General features: G+C 50.0%; 1 protein-coding gene across 16 annotated transcripts in view; it reads left to right on the top strand.

Annotated features, from left to right (window-relative positions):
- The window catches only part of syne1b (spectrin repeat containing, nuclear envelope 1b), a 667,652-nt gene that overhangs the window by 531,372 nt on the left and 116,033 nt on the right, over positions 1-20,247 (top strand). For all 16 annotated transcript variants that reach the window (XM_038805568.1, XM_038805603.1, XM_038805543.1 and 13 more), the window contains 4 exons: positions 827-974; positions 11,046-11,140; positions 13,611-13,848; positions 17,502-17,696. In XM_038805568.1, the coding sequence (XP_038661496.1) occupies positions 827-974; positions 11,046-11,140; positions 13,611-13,848; positions 17,502-17,696 (676 nt within the window). The remainder of the gene's footprint in view (positions 1-826; positions 975-11,045; positions 11,141-13,610; positions 13,849-17,501; positions 17,697-20,247) is intronic.

The raw sequence follows: 20,247 nt of genomic DNA, 5'->3' as shown, positions 1-20,247 counted from the left end.
AAAGTTTGGAAGTTTCTATGGGATCCTCTCTCACTCTTCTAAACTCCATTGAAGTATAATCCTAACCAATTTATTCTCCCCTCATATGACAGCCCCGCCATCCCAGGAATCAGCCTGGTAAACCTTTGCTGCATTCCCTCCATAGCAAGAACATCCTTCCTCAGATAAGGGCACCAAAACTGCACACAATACTCCAGGTGTGTCCTCACCAATGCCCTATACAATTGCAGAAAAACATCTCTATTCCTACACTCAAATCCTCTCGCTATGAAGGCCAACATACCATTTGCCTTCTTTTCTGCCTGTTGTATCTACGCGCTTACTTTCAGTAACTGATGTGCAAGGTCTCGCTGAGTATCCACCTCTCTCAATTTACACCCATTCAAATAATAATCTGCCTTCCTACGTTTGCTACCAAAGGGGATAACCTCACATTTATGTTTCTATATTCCACAGGCGGACAGATTCTAATCAGTCAGGGAATCCAGGGTTATGGCAACAAGGCAGGAAAGTGGAGTTGAGGATTATCATGCCAAATCAGTCATGATCTCCATGAATGGTGGAGCAGACTCAATGGGCTGAATGGTCTCCTTCTGCTCCTATGTGTTATGGACCAGCTGTGTGGTTGCACCAATTGATCAATGTTCTCCATTCATAGAATTGGATAGAACTGTATAGAACTCAGCCCACCGTGCTCGGGTCTGTACTGTTTATCGAGATAACTAATTCCTGTGAGCTGAGTGGTTTGTCTGATTTTCCTGGATATTAATGTTTTCCCTTTTACTAAACCAGTTGAATTGTTCCATTCCCCTCTCACCTCCTGCAGTAAACTGCAAGCCTTCCTGCTTCAGCACCAGACCTTCCTCGAGAAATGTGAAACCTGGATGGAGTTCCTGGTCCAAACCGAACAGAAGCTGGCGGTGGAGATATCCGGAAACTACCAGAACCTTCTGGAGCAGCAGAGAGCACATGAGGTAAGTGGAGATGTGGGGCCACAAACAGCAATGGGAACACCTACATCGCCAAATACCATCCTTATTTGGATATGTCCACTGAGTTAAATGCTCCTCATTCATCAGCACTGTAGGGTTACCTTCACCAAATGAGCTGCAGTGGTTAGAAGGCCCATCATTGCCTCTGGATTGGCTTCCGAAAGCAATCTGGGGATGGGCAATAATTTCCAGTGAGGCCCACCACCCTGGATGGAATGAATAAGAAATCATTCGACAACTGGTAGGGATCATCAGCTGAGCGCACTGTGCACTGCTGATGAATGTCTTGTTGGAGTTTTTTAAGGTACTGCAACATTTTTGTGTCAAAGAACTAACCCAATGCTTAGTTATCTAATCCAATACTATAGATTTATCAGTAACCATTCCATTCTGTGATTGCTGTGCTGAAACCAGGTCCTTGGCTCATTCAATCCGTACAATCCCTGCAGTGTAGAAGGAGACTATTCAGCAATCTGGCCTCCGCTCACCTTCCGAAAGAGGACCCACTCCCCCGCCCTCTCCCCATTCCCCAGCGCATTGATCATGGCCAATCCACTGCACATCTTTGGACTGTGGGAGGAAACCGGAGGAAATCCACGCAGACAAGGGGAGAAAATGCAAACTGCTCACATTCACCAAGGACGGAATTGAACCCGGGTCTCTGGTGCTGTGAGGCAGCAGTGCTAACCACTGTGCCACCGTGGCACCCTATCATCCGATATTTCATCATGAGCTGTTTCCTTGGCTGTTTTTGTTCCCTATGGTGGTTTTCACCCTCACAGGCTGGACGAGGAGGCCAGTCCCAAGTCTACCTCAGCCGGAACGGGAATTGAACCTGTGCTGTCAGTGTTTATTCTGAACCACATGCTAGCCATTTAGCCAACTGAGCACCTCCACAAACCTCCACCTGCCTCAATCTGTGACCATGTAACCGATAATTTGCTCTGTTTTGTGGGGATTTACACTTCACGTCATTGAACATTTGAACCGAATAAAGTCTAAATCCTGCATCTGAGGTCTGCTCCACTAATTTTGATCACAACTAATTTTGATACACCCGTGCCATGGCGAGTTAAACAAATAGAATAAAGAACAAAACAGCACAGGAACCGGCCCTTCGGCCCTCCAAGCTTGTTCCGATCACGGGTGGGATTCTGCCGTAATCGACGGGGCGGGCAAGGACTGGCGTGAATCACTCTGGCGTCGGGCCGCCCCAAAGGTGCAGAATCCTCCGCACCTTCAGGGGCTAGGCTGGCCCCGGAGTGGTTTGCGCGGTGCCAGCCGGCGGGGAAGCGGCTTGGCGCCACACCAACCGGCGCCAATGGGCCTCCGCCGGCCGGCGCGAGTTGGCGCTTGCGCGGGAGCGCCAGCGTGTGCGGCCGTCTTCCCAGCGCATGCGTGGGAGGGTTCGTCTCCACATCAGCCATGGTGGAGGACCACAGCAGCCCGTGCGGAGGGAAAGAGTGCCCCTACGGCACAGGCCCACCCACGGATTGGTGCGCCCCGATCGCAGGCCAGGCCATCTTGGGTGCACCTCCCAGGGCCAGATCCCCCCGCGACCCCCCCCCCCCCCCCCAAAAGAACCCCGGAGGCCGCCCACACCGCCAGGTCCCGCTGGTAAGGACCTACTCCGATTTACGCCGGCGGGACAGACAAAAAAAAAAAACGGGCGGCCACTCGGCCCATCGCGGGCCGGAGAATCGGCAGGATTCTCGTCCCCGCCAAATCCCCGGCGCCGGAGAATTCGGCAGCTGGTGGGGGCGGGATTCGAGCTGCCCCCCCGATGGGGGGGTCGGAGAATCCCACGCCTAGCATCCTATATCGACCAACCGCCTGTATCCTTCTGTACCCCGTCTGTTCATGTCCCTATCCAGATACGTCTTACAGATCGCTAACGTATATGCCTCAACCACCACACTTGGTAGTGCATTCCAGGCCACCACCACCCTCTGTGAAAAAAAACTTGCCCCGCACATCTCCACTGTGTGTTGTTCCTCGTATCTTAATAAAGCTCGCAGTCTCAAGTGTGGAGAAGATGCTTTATTGTGGGTTCGTTCAGTTTCCAGAGCTCGACCTAGAACTACCTTCCAGTGCTAACTACCAGCTTTGCTTGCTGTGTGTCCTGCTTACCAGCCCCCCTGCTGTGAAGAGTGTGTCCTCACTTCCTGTCCTGATCTATTTATATGGCTCTCCCGTGCTCCCTCTAGTGGTCGCTCAGTTGTGTTGCATCTGGTTAACTTGTGATCACCACATCCCCCTTTTTCTCTTAACATATTTTCTGAACATCGTTAAAGAAAATTGTACATCCTGTCCCAGTGTATTTATAGCTCTCCCGCTCGTGTTTGCTCTGTTGTTTTTTTTTTCTGGTCAATCTACGATCACCACATCCCCCTTTTTCTCATTACATAGTTTCTGTACATCATTAAAGAAATTTTATACAAAACAGTAACTTATGATATGCGTATCTATACAAGTGATGATGCTATTGCCTTAGTTAACAAAGCCAATGTATTTATATGTCCAATCTTAATAAAAACATTTATGAGTCCAAACTTGATGAATTTGTTCAGAGCTTTTTTTTTTCTTTTTGTTGTTGATGACGTGGTGATATTGATATTGCAAGTCCGCTGTGAATGTTGTTGGTGTTCCTTGTTATCTTAAGTACCCAATGCGTCATCCCGAGGTGTCTGCATGGTCACATCACTGATGTTGACTGGCATGGACTTTTTTCTGTGCTTGTGGTGTTGATTTATTGTCTCATCCGCCTTGGATGCTGGTGTGCTTTGCCATTGTGTACAAGTCGTTGTTTCATTGCTGTTGTTTCTGTCGTTCCTGTTTTTGTTGTTTCCGTTGCCGTACTTGTCGCTGTTTTTGTCGTTTCCGTCTTTGTTGTTGTCGCTATCTTTGCTCCTGACTTTGTTGTGTTTGTTGCCATTCTTGTTGTTTCTGTCTCTGTCGTTGTCGCTATCGTTGTTCCTGACTTTGTTGTGTTTGTTGCCATTCTTGTTGTTTCTGCCTCTGTCGTTGTCGCTATCTTTGTGCCTGACGTTGTTGTTTGTCTTGTTGCGCTTCATGTTGCTTTTATTCTTGCTGTTGTCGTTCTCGTTTCTGCTGTGCTTCTTGCTATTGTTGTTTGTCTTGTCGCGCTTCATGTTGCTTTTCTTCTTGCTGTTGTCGTTCTCGTTTCTGCTGTGCTTCTTGCTATTGTTGTTGGTCTTGTCGCGCTTCATGTTGTTTTTTTTTGTTCTTGCTGTGTTTCTTTTGACTTTTGTTTTTCTTGTTATACTCTATGAGTGTCCCGAGTGGATAATTTGAGTCATTGAGCATTCCGTCTCGCGAGTGGTGCGAATGATCTGATGTTGCATCGGTGCAGGTGACATCAATCAGTTGTGGAGAATTGGATTCCGCATCTTTGCTTTCTTGGTGCTCGTCTTCCGGAGTCAAAGTCTTCTCGATTACATTTGACGCGGTGTCTGTGGACTCTCGGCGCTCCTCTTCTGGAGTCCAAATCTGCATGATTTCAGTTGACGTGGTTTCTCTAGACTCTTGGTGCTCCGCTTCTGGAGTTAAAATCTTCATGATTTCTGTTGATGTTATCTCACTGGACTCCAGGTGCTCCTCTTCTGGAGTCAAAATCTGCATGGTTTCTTTTTGTTTGATGTCTCTGGACTCCAGGTGCTCCTCTTCTGGAGTCAGAATCTGCATGGTTTCTTTTGGCGTTGTCTCTCTGGGCTCCAGGTGCTCCTCTTCTGGAGTCAAAATCTGCATGTTTTCTTTCGGCATCGTCTCTCTGGACTGTTGGGTGGCCCGACTCTGTGCTTCTGTACAGACAAGCTGAGAACTGTCAGTCTCACTGTGATCCTGTACGTCGAGTGCGAGCACCTTGTCACTGTTTTCGCTCTGTGCTTCGGTACAGACAAGCTGAGAACTGTCAGTCTCACTGTGATCCTGTACGTTGAGTGTGATCACCTTGTCACTGTCTTCGCATGCAGTGGGCAGAGGTGCATTGTCTTCTTCTTGTTCCTGTGAGCGTGTTGGACTTTCATAGTCCGCTCTTTCTTCTTGTTCCTGTGAGCGTGTTGGACTTTCATAGTCTGCTCTTTCTTCTTGTTCCTGTGAGCGTGTTGGACTTTCATAGTCCGCTCTTTCTTCTTGTTCCTGTGAGCGTGTTGGTAGACTTTCATAGTCTGCTTGCGGTTGCTCAGGTACAGCGGGTTTACCTTCATGGTCTTGTTCATGCTTGGTGTCCGCCCGGGAGTGTTTGCTTGCATCCCTGTTGGCGTCTTTCATCACTCGCACTGTGGAGCCTGTCCTCGCTCGCTCCGTGGAGTCTTCCTGTGCTCTCTGTGTGGCGTCGTCTTCGTCTTGGGTATTGCTGTCATCTAATGTATCGACGAGCTGCCATGGCACCATGGTGTTGGATTCATCCACCATGAGTAGATTCGTGTTGAGCTTTGCAACGGTGTCGCTGATGCTGTGATCAGCATGTCCAAATAACTCCTCCATGTCTGAGTAGTATTCTTTGAAAGCCATTTCATCTTGGTTGGCTTCTTCTACCACGAGTTGATTCGTGTTGAACTTTGCGACCGTGTCGCTGATGCTGTGATAAGCATATCCGACTGACTCAGCTGTGTCTGAGTAGTATTCTCCGAAAACCAAATCATCCTGGTTGGATTCTTCTACCACGAGTTGATTCGTGTTGAACTTTGCGACCGTGTCGCTGATGCTGTGATAAGCATATCCGACTGACTCAGCCATGTCTGAGTAGTATTCTTCGAAAACCAAAGCATTTTGGTTGGATTCATCTACCACGAGTTGGTTCGTGTTGTACTTTGCGACCGTGTCGCTGATGCTGTGATAAGCATATCCGACTGACCCAGTCAGGTCTGAGAGGTAATCGTCGAAAAACAAATCATCTTTTGTTGTTTCGGAATTCTTTTTTTCGCTTCACTGTGTGTGGTGAAGGCAGCTTTTTCCAAGGTTTTGTGCAAGTTGTTTTTCACTGTTGGTTTAAGTTCAGGCGTTTTTCTGTGTTCTGAGGCAAGAAAATTTGGTTTTACCACTTTAAGTGTCTTGGTTTCAATTTTCGGGCATTTCCCTTTTAAGTGGGCGTGGTCAGGATTCTCAGACGTCATGACGTCACGCGTAGGAACGACTTGCACATGCGCAAATCGGCTTTCTTTCCTTGTGCGGTTCGGTGTCCATTGCGCATGCGCGGCTTGCGCATGCGCATGACGGTCCGCGACGACGACGTTTTTTGACTGCGCATGCGCGGCTTGCGCATGCGCATAACGATCGGCGCAGCGATCTTTTGTAAACTGCGCATGCGCGACTTCCGGTGCCGGCGCATGCGCGACTTCCGGTTCCGGCGCATGCGCGACTTCCGGTTCCGGCGCATGCGCGACTTCCAGTTCCGGCGCATGCGCAGACGCGATTTGTAGTTCTTTGCTTACCAGAGACTGCAAAATGTGCCCCGACGCCATTTTATCGTGGATTTCAGCGTTTTTTCTTTCTAAAAGTTGTAAGTTACCTTTTCTTTCCGATCTGGACTGGATTTCAGCGTTTTGGCTTTGTGAAAAATTCATGTTATTTCTTCTTTTTGATCTGTACTGTGCATTCGCGATTTCCTGATCTTTTTGTGATTTTTTAAGTCTTGCATCACTCAGTCTCTGTGCAGTTTGGACTGTGAGCATGCCTTGCTGTTCAAATTTCTCACAGTACTCTTCAAATTTGTTTAGTAACGTTTGTAAGCTGTTCCTGTCTTCACCTTTTGAGTGTTTAAATCCATTATACACTTTCCTATTGACAGGCCCTTCGATGAGAATTGCTATTTTAATTTTGTCTGAGGCTTCTGCAACATCATTAGCTATGAGATAAAAATCGAACATTTGTTTAAACCTTTTCCAGACATTTCTTACATTACCAGTCGTGTCCAGCTGAGGTGGGTATCCATGCCACATCCTCGAATTAGCGATGTCTTCCCCAGTCAAATGTCCAGTAGGAGATTTCCATGCCATTTTGTGCTTTCTGTATCTGCAGCTGAGTTGTCCTGTCGTAAGCGTCCTGAAATCACTGCTGGTACCATGTGTTGTTCCTCGTATCTTAATAAAGCTCGCAGTCTCAAGTGTGGAGAAGATGCTTTATTGTGGGTTCGTTCAGTTTCCAGAGCTCGACCTAGAACTACCTTCCAGTGCTAACTACCAGCTTTGCTTGCTGTGTGTCCTGCTTACCAGCCCCCCTGCTGTGAAGAGTGTGTCCTCACTTCCTGTCCTGATCTATTTATATGGCTCTCCCGTGCTCCCTCTAGTGGTCGCTCAGTTGTGTTGCATCTGGTTAACTTGTGATCACCACACACTGAACCTTTCCCCCCTCACCGTGAACCTGTGCCACCTTGTGATTGTCAATTCTTGTGAAATTGAATTCAATACATCCAGTAACAAGTGGCCTGGCACCAGGAACACAACCATGAAAACACCAGGATTGTTATTTAAAACTACTTTGTCAATCTCCTTCAGGCAAAGGCCTTGCCCAGTCTGAACAACATGTGAATCCAATGCCACACCATGTGATTGTCTCATCGTGCCTTTTGAGCAGATGGGGATGGGCAGTATATACTGGCTTGCCAGTGTTGCCCACATCCCAAGAACAAAACAAAGTTCCTGACCTGAACGTATTGAGCTAGGACCCCGAGCTAAATGTGACAAACGCACACTGCTTGGGTAGAACCACTCCTACCCGGGCGCTTCAGCAGGAAATTGGGAGCGCATTTCCCTACCGTTTACTGGCACTAACTAAGAATTGTCCTGGTCTGCATCCTTTCTCCGATGTATGTTCCTGTGGGTGAGGTGGCACAACCGGACAGTTCATTCATTATATTTACTGTCTGTTGCTCTTGGGGAGCTTTGTAAATTTGCCTCAAACTGTGAGGGATTCATTACACACCAGGATCGATATAGTCCTTGTCCTTGTTGTCAAAGGTTTTAAAAAAAATAACTGGAGCCTTGAGGATAATATACATCTCCCATTGGGTGTCTGTCCATTGCTCTGGACACCTCTCCTTGGCTCAGCTGGAACATTCTCCACTCTTGGTTGGAAGCTCCGGAGTTGAAGTCCCACTTCAGAGACTTTTAAAAAATATATTTTTATTCGCCATATCATCATCATTTTCGGCATACGAAAGAGAAACAGAAACAAAACAACCCCCAACATTATAAAAAAGAAAACAGTACCCCCCCAAACCCACACCCCCCTCAACAGTCATCGGCAACCAACTCCCAGAACTACTTAATAAACAAACCCCAAGAATTGTAGAACCCCTCCTTCGCCCCACCTCAGCTCAAACTTCACCTTCTCCAGGGTCAAATCCTCCAGGGAACCCCCTGCCATGCCGAGGCACAGGGTGAGGAGGCTGACCTCCACCCCAACAGGACCCACCTACGAGTGATCAGTGAGGTGAAGGCTAAAATGTCTGGCCCCGCACCCACCTGCAGCTCAAGCCGGGCTGACACCCCAAATAGGGCTTCGAAGGGACCAGGCTACTCATCTATATGCAAAACCCCCGGGATTGTGCTGAATGCTGTCCTCCAAAACCTTTCCAGCTTTGGGCAGGACCAAAACATGTGGGGTTGGATTCTGCATTTTGGAGACTAAGTCCCCACGCCGGCATGAAAACAGTGGTCTTTTACGCCAGAAAACCTGGCATAAAATGTCCGATGATTCCGTGTTTTGCGAGGGGCTAGCAGGGAGGCAGCGTAAAGCTCGCAGCTCTAGCTGCCAATACAGCCCTCTGGTTCCAAGCCACTCATATACATGGCGGCAACCTGCAGCGGCCGCGCCATGCTCCATGGCGGATTCAGACGCCGACCCAGACTGCAAAAGTAGTGCCCCCCTTCGGCTGTTCGCGCGCCCCAGACCGCCCGCCCACAGTGCCCCAGTCCCGAATGAAGCCACCCCCTGCCTGTGGCTCGGCCCTTCCCCGACTCTGGTGGCCCCAGTCTGAGTCCGCAGCTGCCATGCTGAGTTCACAAACGGTGTGAGCACATGTAACTCACGCCGTCGGGAACTCGGCCGATCAGGGATGGGGCATCGCGGGGTGGGCCTTAGGCAATGGCCTGAGGCTGTGGATAATTGGCACGACGTACTCTTGGAGAACGTCACTTTTCAGGAGGCGGAGAATTCAGAAACCGCCGCCACTCCCGATATGGGCGTCAAAACAGATTCTCCGCCCTGTCGCCGAACGCGATTTCGGCGTCGGGGAGCAGAGAATCCAGCCCATGGTCTCCGGGGTCCCTCTCACATTGCAAACCGACATCCTCCACCCCCTCAAACAGCTGGCTCATCCTCCATTTTGTAAGGTACGCCCTATATATCAGCCCCAGTCTTGCAAGCAAAGTTGAGGCATTTACCATCCGCAGCACCTCACACCACAATCCCTCTTCCATCGCCCCCCCCACCCCCAGCTTCTCCTCACACTTTGCCTTAATCCCCTCCATAGACACCCTCCAGGATCCTCCCATAGATTGCCGAAACCACCCCCCTCTCCAGCCCTCCTGCTGATGGCACCGTCTCCAGCCACAAGGAAGCCGGCTCGAAGGTCGGGATTACCTTCCTTGCAGAACCTTGAAGCTGTAGGTACCTAACGCTTCCCCCTTCGCCAGTCCATACTTCTTCCCAGCTCCTCCAGACTCGTGAATCGACCCTCAAGAAACAAGACCTTCATTTCCTTGACCCCCTTCTTGTCCCTTCTCCGAAACCTCGCATCCATCCTTCTGGCTTGAACCCATGATTCCCCCGAATCAGCATTCCCCCTGATCTGGCCCCCATCTTAAAATGTTGCCTAAACTGCCTCCAGATCTTCAAATTGGCCACCACCATACTCACAAAGTACTTTCCCGGAGACATTGAGGGCGGCACCGATGCCAGCGTCCAAAACCCCGATCCCCTGCACGAGCCCTCCTACATCTTAACCCATCGGCCTCTCCCTCCTTGGTCCATCCCCTCACCTTCTCCACATCCGCCGCCTAATAGTAGCACAGTAAGTTTGGGAAGCTTAGCCTCCCCGCCTGTCACCGTCTCTGCAAGACTACCCCCCTAATCCTGGCCACCTTCCCCTCCGGTAGGCACTGGAATAAGAACAAAAATTGCGGTAACACATTCATTTTAACTGCTTGCACCCAGTCCGCAGGGAGCTACAGAGGGAGGTTGTCCCACCTTGACAAATCAGCCTTCACCTTCCCCACCAAATTCGTTAAATTATACCTTTGAAGCCCACCCCAGTCCCAAACCACCTGCACGCCCAAGTGGGTTGCCGTCAGACGGAATGGTAATCCAGCCCCAACCTTAGGTACTCCAACCTGTCCAGGAACTCCCTCATCCCTCACTCCTATTGACCTGCTCCAGTGCCACCACCAATTTCCCCATCTTATCCCACACCTGAACTATCTCCCTCTCCACCGCCTCCCTCCGGAGCTGTCCTGCCTTCTCCCTCTGCTCATAGATCACCTCCCTCACCCTACTCAATTGGTGCACCGCTTTCCCTGTGGACAACTGGTCAAACTTCGTCTGAAGCTCCTTCCTCTTGGCTAAGAAGGCCGGGTCCCCCGCGTACCTCCCATCCACCTCCAGAATCTCCTCTATCAATCCTTGTCCACCTTAGCCTTGAACTAAGTCACCTCCCCCCACTTCAGAGACTTGATCGAATAACCTAGGCCAACATTCCTGGTGCTGAGGAGCACTGCACAGCTGGAGGTGCCATCTTTTGGACAAGACATTCGACAGAAATCCCGTCTCCCTCTTGAGGTTGATTTGTAGAAGGTGGGGAAAGAATTTTCCCCAGTCACCTGGCCAACAACAAATTAGTTAGTTATGCATCTGAGATGGGACCTTGCTGGGGCCATGTTAAATTGAGCTGTTTGCCAGCTTAATGCCAGTACCCACAATTCAAAACTAACTAATTGACTATAATGACCTTTGAGGCGTTCAGTGCAGACGCGATCAGGCACAATGTAACAAGTCCATTCCTTCTTAATGCTCCTCCTCTCTGTTCCGATGCAGTTGTTCCAGGCGGAGATGTTCAGCCGTCAGCAGATCCTGCACTCCATAATCAGTGATGGACAACATCTTCTGGAGCAAGGCCAAGTTGATGACAGGTACGACCCTCGCGATCTGCATTCCCTTCAAGGCAATAGGTGCAGTCGAGAAGGATGCGTGCAGGGGACTGAAGGGCAGTGCGCAAACAGTTGATCCCTTTTAAGGTGTGCGGAGGTATAGCGATATTAAAGGGATCATGCAGTTGCAAGAAATGGGCTGTGCACTGCAAAGGGAGGTTAGAGGGAACATTACTCATAGTCCTGTCACCGTATCCAAGGGCAAACAGAGAGTTAATTTTCTTTTAAGAATAGACCTTCAGAGGGCAGCACGGTGGCCTAGTGGTTAGCACAACCGCCTCACGGCGCTGAGGTCCCAGGTTCGATCCCGGCTCTGGGTCACTGTCCGTCTGGAGTTTGCATATTCTCCCCGTGTCTGCGTGGGTTTCGCCCCCACAACCCAAAAATGTGCAGAGTAGGTGGATTGGCCACGCTAAATTGCCCCTTAATTGGAAAAAATAATTGGGTAATCTAAATTTATAAAAACAAAAAAAAAAAGAATAGACCTTCAGTTTGAACCAGTGTCTAATTTTGGTGCAACAAAGATTAAACCAGTTCGAAAAAAATTCAGATGGACTATCAAATCAGGTTTGAATTTCAATAATTTATGCATTATTCAGTCTCTGCACACCCCTACTGGCTACCCATGTCCTGGAGAATTGACCAAATTCCCCGAACGTATCTGTGAATCCCTCCATGTATTACCTGTCCCTACTGTCAAGATCATCTTAACATCCCTGTGAGCACCCTCTGCCACTCCCTTACTTCTCCACTTCACCATCAGGGAGTTCTACTGCAGCCATTTTGCCTTGCTCTCTTGAACTTGCTCGCTCAGCACGCTATCTCTGCCCCTGCTCAGCCAGCTTATAAATCCTTCCTCCAGGTCATGGGCTGCAACATAGCACCAAAATAAAGAGTGGATTGGCTTCAAATCTGATGTTTTAATTTTGTTACGAGGCGAGTTAATGGACAGCACGGTAGCATTGTGGATAGCACAATTGCTTCACAGCTCCGATTCACGGCTTGGGTCACTGTCTGTGCGGAGTCTGCACATTCTCCCCGTGTGTGCGTGGGTTTCCTCTGGGTCCTCCGGTTTCCTCCCACAGTTCAAAGATGTGCAGGTTAGGTGGATTGGCCATGATAAATTGCCCATAGTGTCCAAAATTGCCCTTAGTGTTGGGTGGGGTTGTGGGGATGGGGTGGAGGTGTGGACCTTGGGTAGGGTCCTTGGGTAGGGTGCTCTTTCGAAGAGCCGGTGCAGACTTGATGGGCCGAATGGCCTCCTTCTGCACTGTAAATTCTATGAAAAAATTCTATGAGTCCTGATCCCCAACCCGCTCACTCCCGGGCTTTACAGAGGTGTCAGATACGAGGCAGAAAGCCGACACATTCTCATATCCCGATGAGACCGGCGGCCTCCAATTTAATCCGCTTGCAGATTTAACAGGGGCTAGTCAGGTTTGCCAAACCGTGACTGACCCGAGAGATGAAGGGAGGTTAGGACAGCTTTGAGGAAAGGTCAGTGCCTTTACTGCACTGCTTGTGGGCCAGGAAGGAGTAGGAAGCTTAAAATTAGAGCAGGGCTGGTGAGAGGTGACATCAGAAAGCTGCTCTTCATACAAAACATTGTGAAAATATGGAACTCTTCCCATCAATAAGCTGTTAAGTATGGTAGGAGTGAAGATGGGCAGTGGTCAGCATAACATTTCAAGGCTGCACTTGATGAACTTTTGCATTATAACAGTATCAAGAGATATGAAGGAAAAACACATAACTGGAGTTAAGATGCAGGTCAACCATAATAATAATCTTTATTAGTGTCACAAGTAGGCTTACATTAACACTGCAATGAAGTTACTGTGAAAAGCGCCCAGTCACCACACTCCAGCACCTGTTCGGGTACGCTGAGGGAGAATTCAGAATGTCCAATGTTAGGGAAACAGCACGTCCTTCGGGACTTGTGGGAGGAAATCAGAGCGCCCGGAGGAAACCCACGCAGACACAGGGAGAGAATGTGCAAACTCCACACAGTGACCCAAGCCAGGAATCAAACCCGGGCCCTGGCGCTGTGAACAGTGCTAACCACTGTGCTATCACCGTGATCGAGATAAATGACAGAGTGGACACGAGACTGAATGGCCTCCTCCAGCTCTTATGTAACAGATTTGAGGAGCTGAATAGCTGCCTTCTGTTCCTGTGCAATAGGTTTGAAGAATTGAATTGCCCCCCTCGCCCTTCCATGGAGCAGTTTCAAGGTTAATTGGCCTCCTGCTACGTAACAAGTTTGAGAGGTTGAATGACCCTCCTGCCATGTAACAGGTTCGAGGGGCCGAATGGCCTCTTTAAGTTCCCAGTTCATAATGTTTTATTCACCCTGACAAATGCGTAACAGATGCCAGAGTGTGATGGCGGTGAGCAGTAGCTCGACGGTAATAAAACACGTGATTCAGCTGCCTTTTCCTCCCTCCCTCAGGGATGAATTTAACTCAAAGTTAGCCATGCTGAGTAACCAATGGCAAGGAGTGATTCGCCGTGCACAGCAGCGGAGGGGGATTATCGACAGTCAAATCCGGCAGTGGCAACGTTACCGGGAGATGGCAGAGAAACTGAGGAAGTGGCTGTTGGAGGTATCCCAGCAGCTTGAGAGGAGGTGGAGCAGTGCGGCTCCCATCGCCCTGCAGCAGGCCAGGGCCCTGTTGGATGAGGTACAGGTGAGGACAACCAAAAGTGAATCCGACACCACCACCATGTACCCGTTTCATTATCAGAGGGTGCAGCAAGTTAAGGGGATGTGTGCTGGAGAAGAGTAATCCCGAATTTCTCCTGTGAATTTTGCACTATTCCATGATGTAGCCCTGCCTGAAATCTTCCGTCTCGTTCGTGGCTGGGATTTTCTGGTGCCGCTGAGAGATAATGGGGTTTTGGCTGGAACACCAGATTTTCCATTCCCGCTGGCAAAAGGTCCCGCCCCAGATGAGACCGGAGAATCTCACCCCTTATGTTCAATCCTGCCTTATTTTATCCACTTCCTGTCCTATGTTAAAGCCTCTGTCTAGTACCCCACGTCGGTCCATACACGGCGAATCCTCCCTAATGCCACTTCTGCGTCTATCTCCCACCCCCCACATTGCTGTCTGTCCAACATCACAGGTTCAATTCCCGTACTGTCTGAGGTTATTCATGAAGGCCCCGTCTTCTCAACCTTACCCCTCACCTGAGGTGTGGTGACCCTCAGGTTAAATCACCACCAGTTAGCTCTTCCCCTTCAAAGAGGAAAACAGCCTATGGGGACAATGGCAACTTTAATTTTTTCTTTCACTCTCAACCCAGTGATTCGCTTCCACACTCCACTTCCTCACACCCTGCTCTCCCATTTTCCCTATCCTCCTTTTACCTCAGGTAGCCTGGTGGTGACAGATATAACTGGAGTCTAATCAAACGTGAAGCTTTTGTTTCGAATGGCATGCATTACAGACATGCACCTCCAAACCCAACAGCTGGAGTTCCAGTCTGCTCCGATATATAGGATCACAAGTAAATCCACAGTTAATGTCCACCACCTGGAATATAAAATTAACATCTGCCAAATCCCAACCTACGAGGTGTGGTAGACGGATAAGTAAAGGCCAAAATCAGATCAGCCGTGATCTTATCCAATGGAAGTGCAGGCTCGAGGGGCCAAATGGCCTCCGGCTGCTCATAATTCGTATGTTCTTAAGTTGATGCCACCACCAAATGCATATTGCCTTCTGAATGTTCACTCCCGGAACCCTGGTCCTCAGTCACCCCAAACACACACTTCCTGTCCCACAGCACCATTCCACAATAGCATAGAGGGTGCAACACCTGGCATTTTGCCTCCTCCCTTCTCATCAGGCAAGTTCAGAAACACTCCCGGGTAAAAGCTTGACTCGCTTGCACTTTCAATTTAGTGTCCTGCACTCGCTGCTTGTGATGTGGGTCTTCTCTGTAATGGAGACCAAATGCAGGTTTGGTGATTCCTGTTGCGGAACACCTTTGTTTAGTCCAGTGTTTTTTTCCGGGGACCCATTTTTACCAAGCGGCCAACCTTCGGGACCCAACTCAGCCGACCTTCACGACACACACCAGCCGACCTTCGCGACCCACGCTGTCCGACCTTCGCGACGCACGCCGGCTGACCTACACGACCCACGCCGGCCGACCTGTGCGACCCACCATTTTCTCTTACCTAGTTTGCTGCTGACAAAAATGGAGGAAATGGTTTTGGGTCCGTTTGGCCCTCGTACACGCTCCTCCAATGGAACCTGTTGGATGAAGGTGAATCCTTCCTGTGTCGGAAAGTATGGAGTCTCCATCTGTCCAAAGTTCTGCATTTTTTTCCTGTAAAATTTTATCAAATAAACCCCCCTAAAACTTGTTAAAAAAAAATAAAATAAATTTAAAAAATGAATAAAACCCCCCCAAACTTGTAAAAAAAATAAAATGAATAAAATAAAGGAAAAAAATAAAAATTAAATGAATAAAATAAATGAATAAAAACCACTACAGAACTTTTTAAAAAGCTGCAACCGTTTAAAAAAATTAGCGGCCACACTGCGTATGTGTGCCCGATTTGCGCATGCGCACCGATCATTGTGCGCACATGTGCAATGCTGCCGAATTTCTTTTGGACATGTTCCCGGCCACTTGCAGCCGGCGTTATGAAAAGCCGGCTGCTGCGAGGGGATTTACGCGATCGGGAGCGCCGCGGGCAACGGCTCCGCGACCCTCCCGACACCCGCTCGCGACCCACCCGCGGGTCGTGCCCCCGACTTTGAAGAACACTGGTTTAGTCCACGGTGTGAGTGTGACTCAGATGCTTCCAGTCGGCTGTCATTTTAATTCTCTGGCCCAGTCCCCAGGCTGGCCTCTCTGTCCTTTGCCTGCTACCCCATTCCAGTGAAGCTTGAGCAACACCTCTTCTTTCAGTGAGGAACTTGACAGTCTTCTGGACTCAACCTTGATTAGAGATCATAATCATTGCAACCTTTATTTTTTTAATTTTGTTTTGATAAGCATCTGTTGATGATGATTCAGTTTTCCCATTCACACCTCCTCTTGGCCCATCTTTCCTCTCTTTATTTGCCCCATTTCCGTCTCCTTTCTCCTTGCTCCATCAGCTCTTTCATCATTTAATCTCTCCTGCCTCTCATTTCTACTACACATCTTGGCCGCCCCCAGCCACGGTGGGTTTCCTGCGGCAGATGAAACACGCCATTCAACCGTTCATTGACCATTGACTTCGGGGGAACTGGAAGATCCTACCCCCACTCCCCGCCTTAACCTAGCCTCTGGATTTGCTGGGAAACCCTTTAATCCTCGGGCTGTGCTGTGTTCTAGTGAACGGCCATCGACCTAAAACGTTAACTCTGCTCCTCTCGCCACAGATGTTGCCTGACCTGCTGAGTAGGTCACTGTATGCCCCCCCCCCCCCCCTCCCCGCCCCCTCAGGCCTCGACAGCATCCAGTCCCTTTGAGCCATGGCAGTGCCCAATCCCATTGCTTAACTTGAAGAGTCCAGTAGAAATTCTTGTATGGACTGCAGTTCTGGCATTTAGTAAGTGTGACAGTTGTCACCAACAGTTCTTGGCTTTGGTCATTTTGACTACCACCATAATTCAGATTTCAGACTAATATCGTGGGCGGGATTCTGCAAAAATGGGGATATGTCCCCAGGCCGGCGGAAAAACCGGCGCCAACCTCTCCGGTGTCAACAGCCCCTGAAAGTGCGGAATTCTCCAATTTTCCGGGGGCTAGTTTGACGCCAGAGTGGTTGGCGCCACACCAGCTGGCGTCGAAGGGCCAGCGCGAGTTCGCGCATGCGCGGAACGGCCGGTGTATTTCCACGCATGCGCGGGGGTTCCCTTCTCCGCGCCGGCCCCTAGGCAATATGGCGGAGCCCGACAGGGGCCCGGCGCGGAGGAAAGAAGGCCCCCCCACGGAAACAGCCCGCCGCAGATCGGTAGACCCCGATCGCGGGCCCGGCCACCGTGGGGGCTCCCCCCGGGGTCGGATCCCCCCACACACTTACCTGCCAGGTCCCGCCGTGCATAAGGTGAGTAATTTACGCCGACAGGACTAGCCAAAACTGGGCGGCCACTTGGCCCATCGGGGCCCGGAGAATCGCCGGGGGGGGGGGGGGGGGGGGGGGGGGGACGCGGTGTCAATGGGCAGCTGGCATCAGGGTGGGATTCACGCCTTCCCCGGGGATTCTCCGACCCGGCGCAGGGCCGGAGAATCCCGGCCTTTGTGTCTCAGATCCTGACAGCCCATCACCACAAAACATTGATGGATATATTCTTCACTCACCCTCTGGTTCTATCTTTCTCTGTCTCCCTATCAGTTGAAAGAGAAAGTGCTGCAACGACAGCAGGGGAGCTACATCCTGACAGTGGAGGCTGGGAAACAATTGTTGCTCACAGCGGATAGCGGGGCCGAGGCTACCCTGCAGTCTGAACTCACCGATATCCAAGAGCAATGGAGGGCGGCCAACATTCACCTGGAAGAACAGAGGAAGCAGCTGAATATTTTATTAAAGGTAGGCGTTGTGTGCTACTCCCCATCCGCTGCTCTGCTTATGCTATTCTGACGATCGTCCATGTCATAATGTATTGTGTCCCATCAAAAACATCCCGAGTCCTGTCAAAAGAAGAATCAAATGGATAGTGAATCTCCAGTGGAAGTTTGGGGAGCCAAAAAATTTTGCGACAAAGTGTGGCAGATTGGAGCCTGGGAACAAAATGGGAGAGAGGTAGAACGATAAAGGCTAAAAGATGTCATGAGTTGTGGAGCATTAGAGAGTGAAAGGTTTGGGGGCATTCTTCAAACACTGGAGATTCCACTGGACAGAGTAGAAAAATGGGAGTTTGTTCTTGTTACCGATGGTCAGTGTGAGAGAGCTGGGAGGTTGTTCCTGTCACCGATGGTCAGTGTGAGAGAGCTGTGAGGTTGTTCCTGTCCCTGATGGTCAGTGTGAGAGATGAGGGTTTGTTCCTGTCACCGATGGTCAGTGTGACAGATGGGGGTTTGTTCCTGTCACTGATGGGCAGTGTGAGGGAACTGGGAGCTTGTTTCTGTCACCAATAGTCAATGTGAGACAGATGGCAGCTTGTTTCTGTCACCGATGATCAGTGTGAGAGAGATGGGAGTTTGTTCCTGTCACCGATGGTCAGTGTGAGAGAGATGGGAGTTTGTTCCTGTCACTGATGGTCAATGTGAGAGAGATGGAAGTTTGTTCCTGTCACCGATGGTCAGTGTGAGAGATGGGGGTTTGTTCCTGTCACCCATGGTCAATGTGAGAGATGGGGGTTTGTTTCTGTCACTGATGGTCAGTGTGTGAGATGGGAGTTTGTTCCTGTCACCGATGGTCAGTGTGTGAGAGATGGGGGTTTGTTTCTGTCACTGATGGTCAGTGTGAGAGATGGGGGTTTGTTCCTGTCACCGATGGTCAGTGTGAGAGATGGGAGTTTGTTCCTGTCACCGATGGTCAGTGTGAGAGAGATGGGAGTTTGTTCCTGTCACCGATGGTCAGTGTGTGAGAGATGGGGGTTTGTTTCTGTCACTGATGGTCAATGTGAGAGATGGGGGTTTGTTTCTGTCACTGATGGTCAATGTAAGAGATGGGAGTTTGTTCCTGTCACCGATGGTCAATGTGAGAGATGGGGGTTTGTTCCTGTCACTGATGGTCAATGTGAGAGTAGATGGGGGTTTGTTCCTGTCACCGATGGTCAGTGTGAGAGAGATGTGGGTTTGTTCCTGTAACCGATGGTCAGTGTGTAAGAGATGGGAGTTTGTTCCTGTCACTGATGGACAGTGTGTGAGATGGGAGTTTGTTCCTGTCACCGATGGTCAGTGTGAGAGAGATGTGGGTTTGTTCCTGTAACCGATGGTCAGTGTGTAAGAGATGGGAGTTTGTTCCTGTCACTGATGGACAGTGTGTGAGAGATGGGGGTTTGTTCCTGTCACTGATGGACAGTGTGTGAGAGATGGGGGTTTGTTCCTGTCACTGATGGACAGTGTGTGAGAGATGGGGGTTTGTTCCTGTCACCGATGGTCAATGTGAGAGATGGGGGTTTGTTCCTGTCACCGATGGTCAGTGTGAGAGAGATGGGGGTTTGTTCCTGTCACTGATGGTCAGTGTGACAGATGGGGGTTTGTTCCTGTCACTGATGGTCAGTGTGAGAGAGATGTGGGTTTGTTCCTGTCACTGATGGGCAGTGTGAGAGAGATGTGGGTTTGTTCCTGTCACTGATGGGCAGTGTGAGAGAGATGTGGGTTTGTTCCTGTCACTGATGGGCAGTGTGAGAGAGATGTGGGTTTGTTCCTGTCACTGATGGGCAGTGTGAGGGAACTGGGAGCTTGTTTCTCTCACAGATAGTCAATGTGAGAGAGATGGGAGTTTGTTTCTTGTTTCTGTCACCGATGGTCAGTGTGAGAGAGATGGCAGCTTGTTCCTGTCACTGATGGTCATCTTCTCAAAATGCGTCGGTAGTCCCCTTTGTTGCGACTGTCGCACTCCAGACTATTGCAAAAAATTGAAATTGTTTGTAATTTGTAAAGACTCAAATCTCTTGTGAAGTGAAATGTGAGCTTCTGCTGCATGTGCGATTCTTCCAGTAACGTTGCCCATATGATCCCTCCAGTAACGCTGCTCATACGATCCCTCCAGTAACGCTGCCCATATGATCCCTCCAGTAGCGCTGCCCATACGATCCCTCCAGTAGCGCTGGCCATACGATCCCTCCAGTAGCGCTGGCCATACGATCCCTCCAGTAACGCTGCTCATACGATCCCTCCAGTAGCACTGCCCATACGATCCCTCCAGTAACGCTGCCCATATGATCCCTCCAGTAACGCTGCCCATACGATCCCTCCAGTAACGCTGCCCATACGATCCCTCCAGTAGCACTGCCCATACGATCCCTCCAGTAACGCTGCCCATACGATCCCTCCAGTAACGCTGCCCATACCATCCCTCCAGTAACGCTGCCCATACGATCCCTCCAGTAACGCTGCCCATACGATCCCTCCAGTAACGCTGCCCATACCATCCCTCCAGTAACGCTGCCCATACGATCCCTCCAGTAACG

Source organism: Scyliorhinus canicula, chromosome 1, assembly GCF_902713615.1.
Source record: "Scyliorhinus canicula chromosome 1, sScyCan1.1, whole genome shotgun sequence".
NCBI classification, from domain to species: Eukaryota; Metazoa; Chordata; class Chondrichthyes; order Carcharhiniformes; family Scyliorhinidae; genus Scyliorhinus; species Scyliorhinus canicula.
Note: the sequence above shows the minus strand (reverse complement) of the source record. Positions and strands in the feature narration are given on the sequence as shown.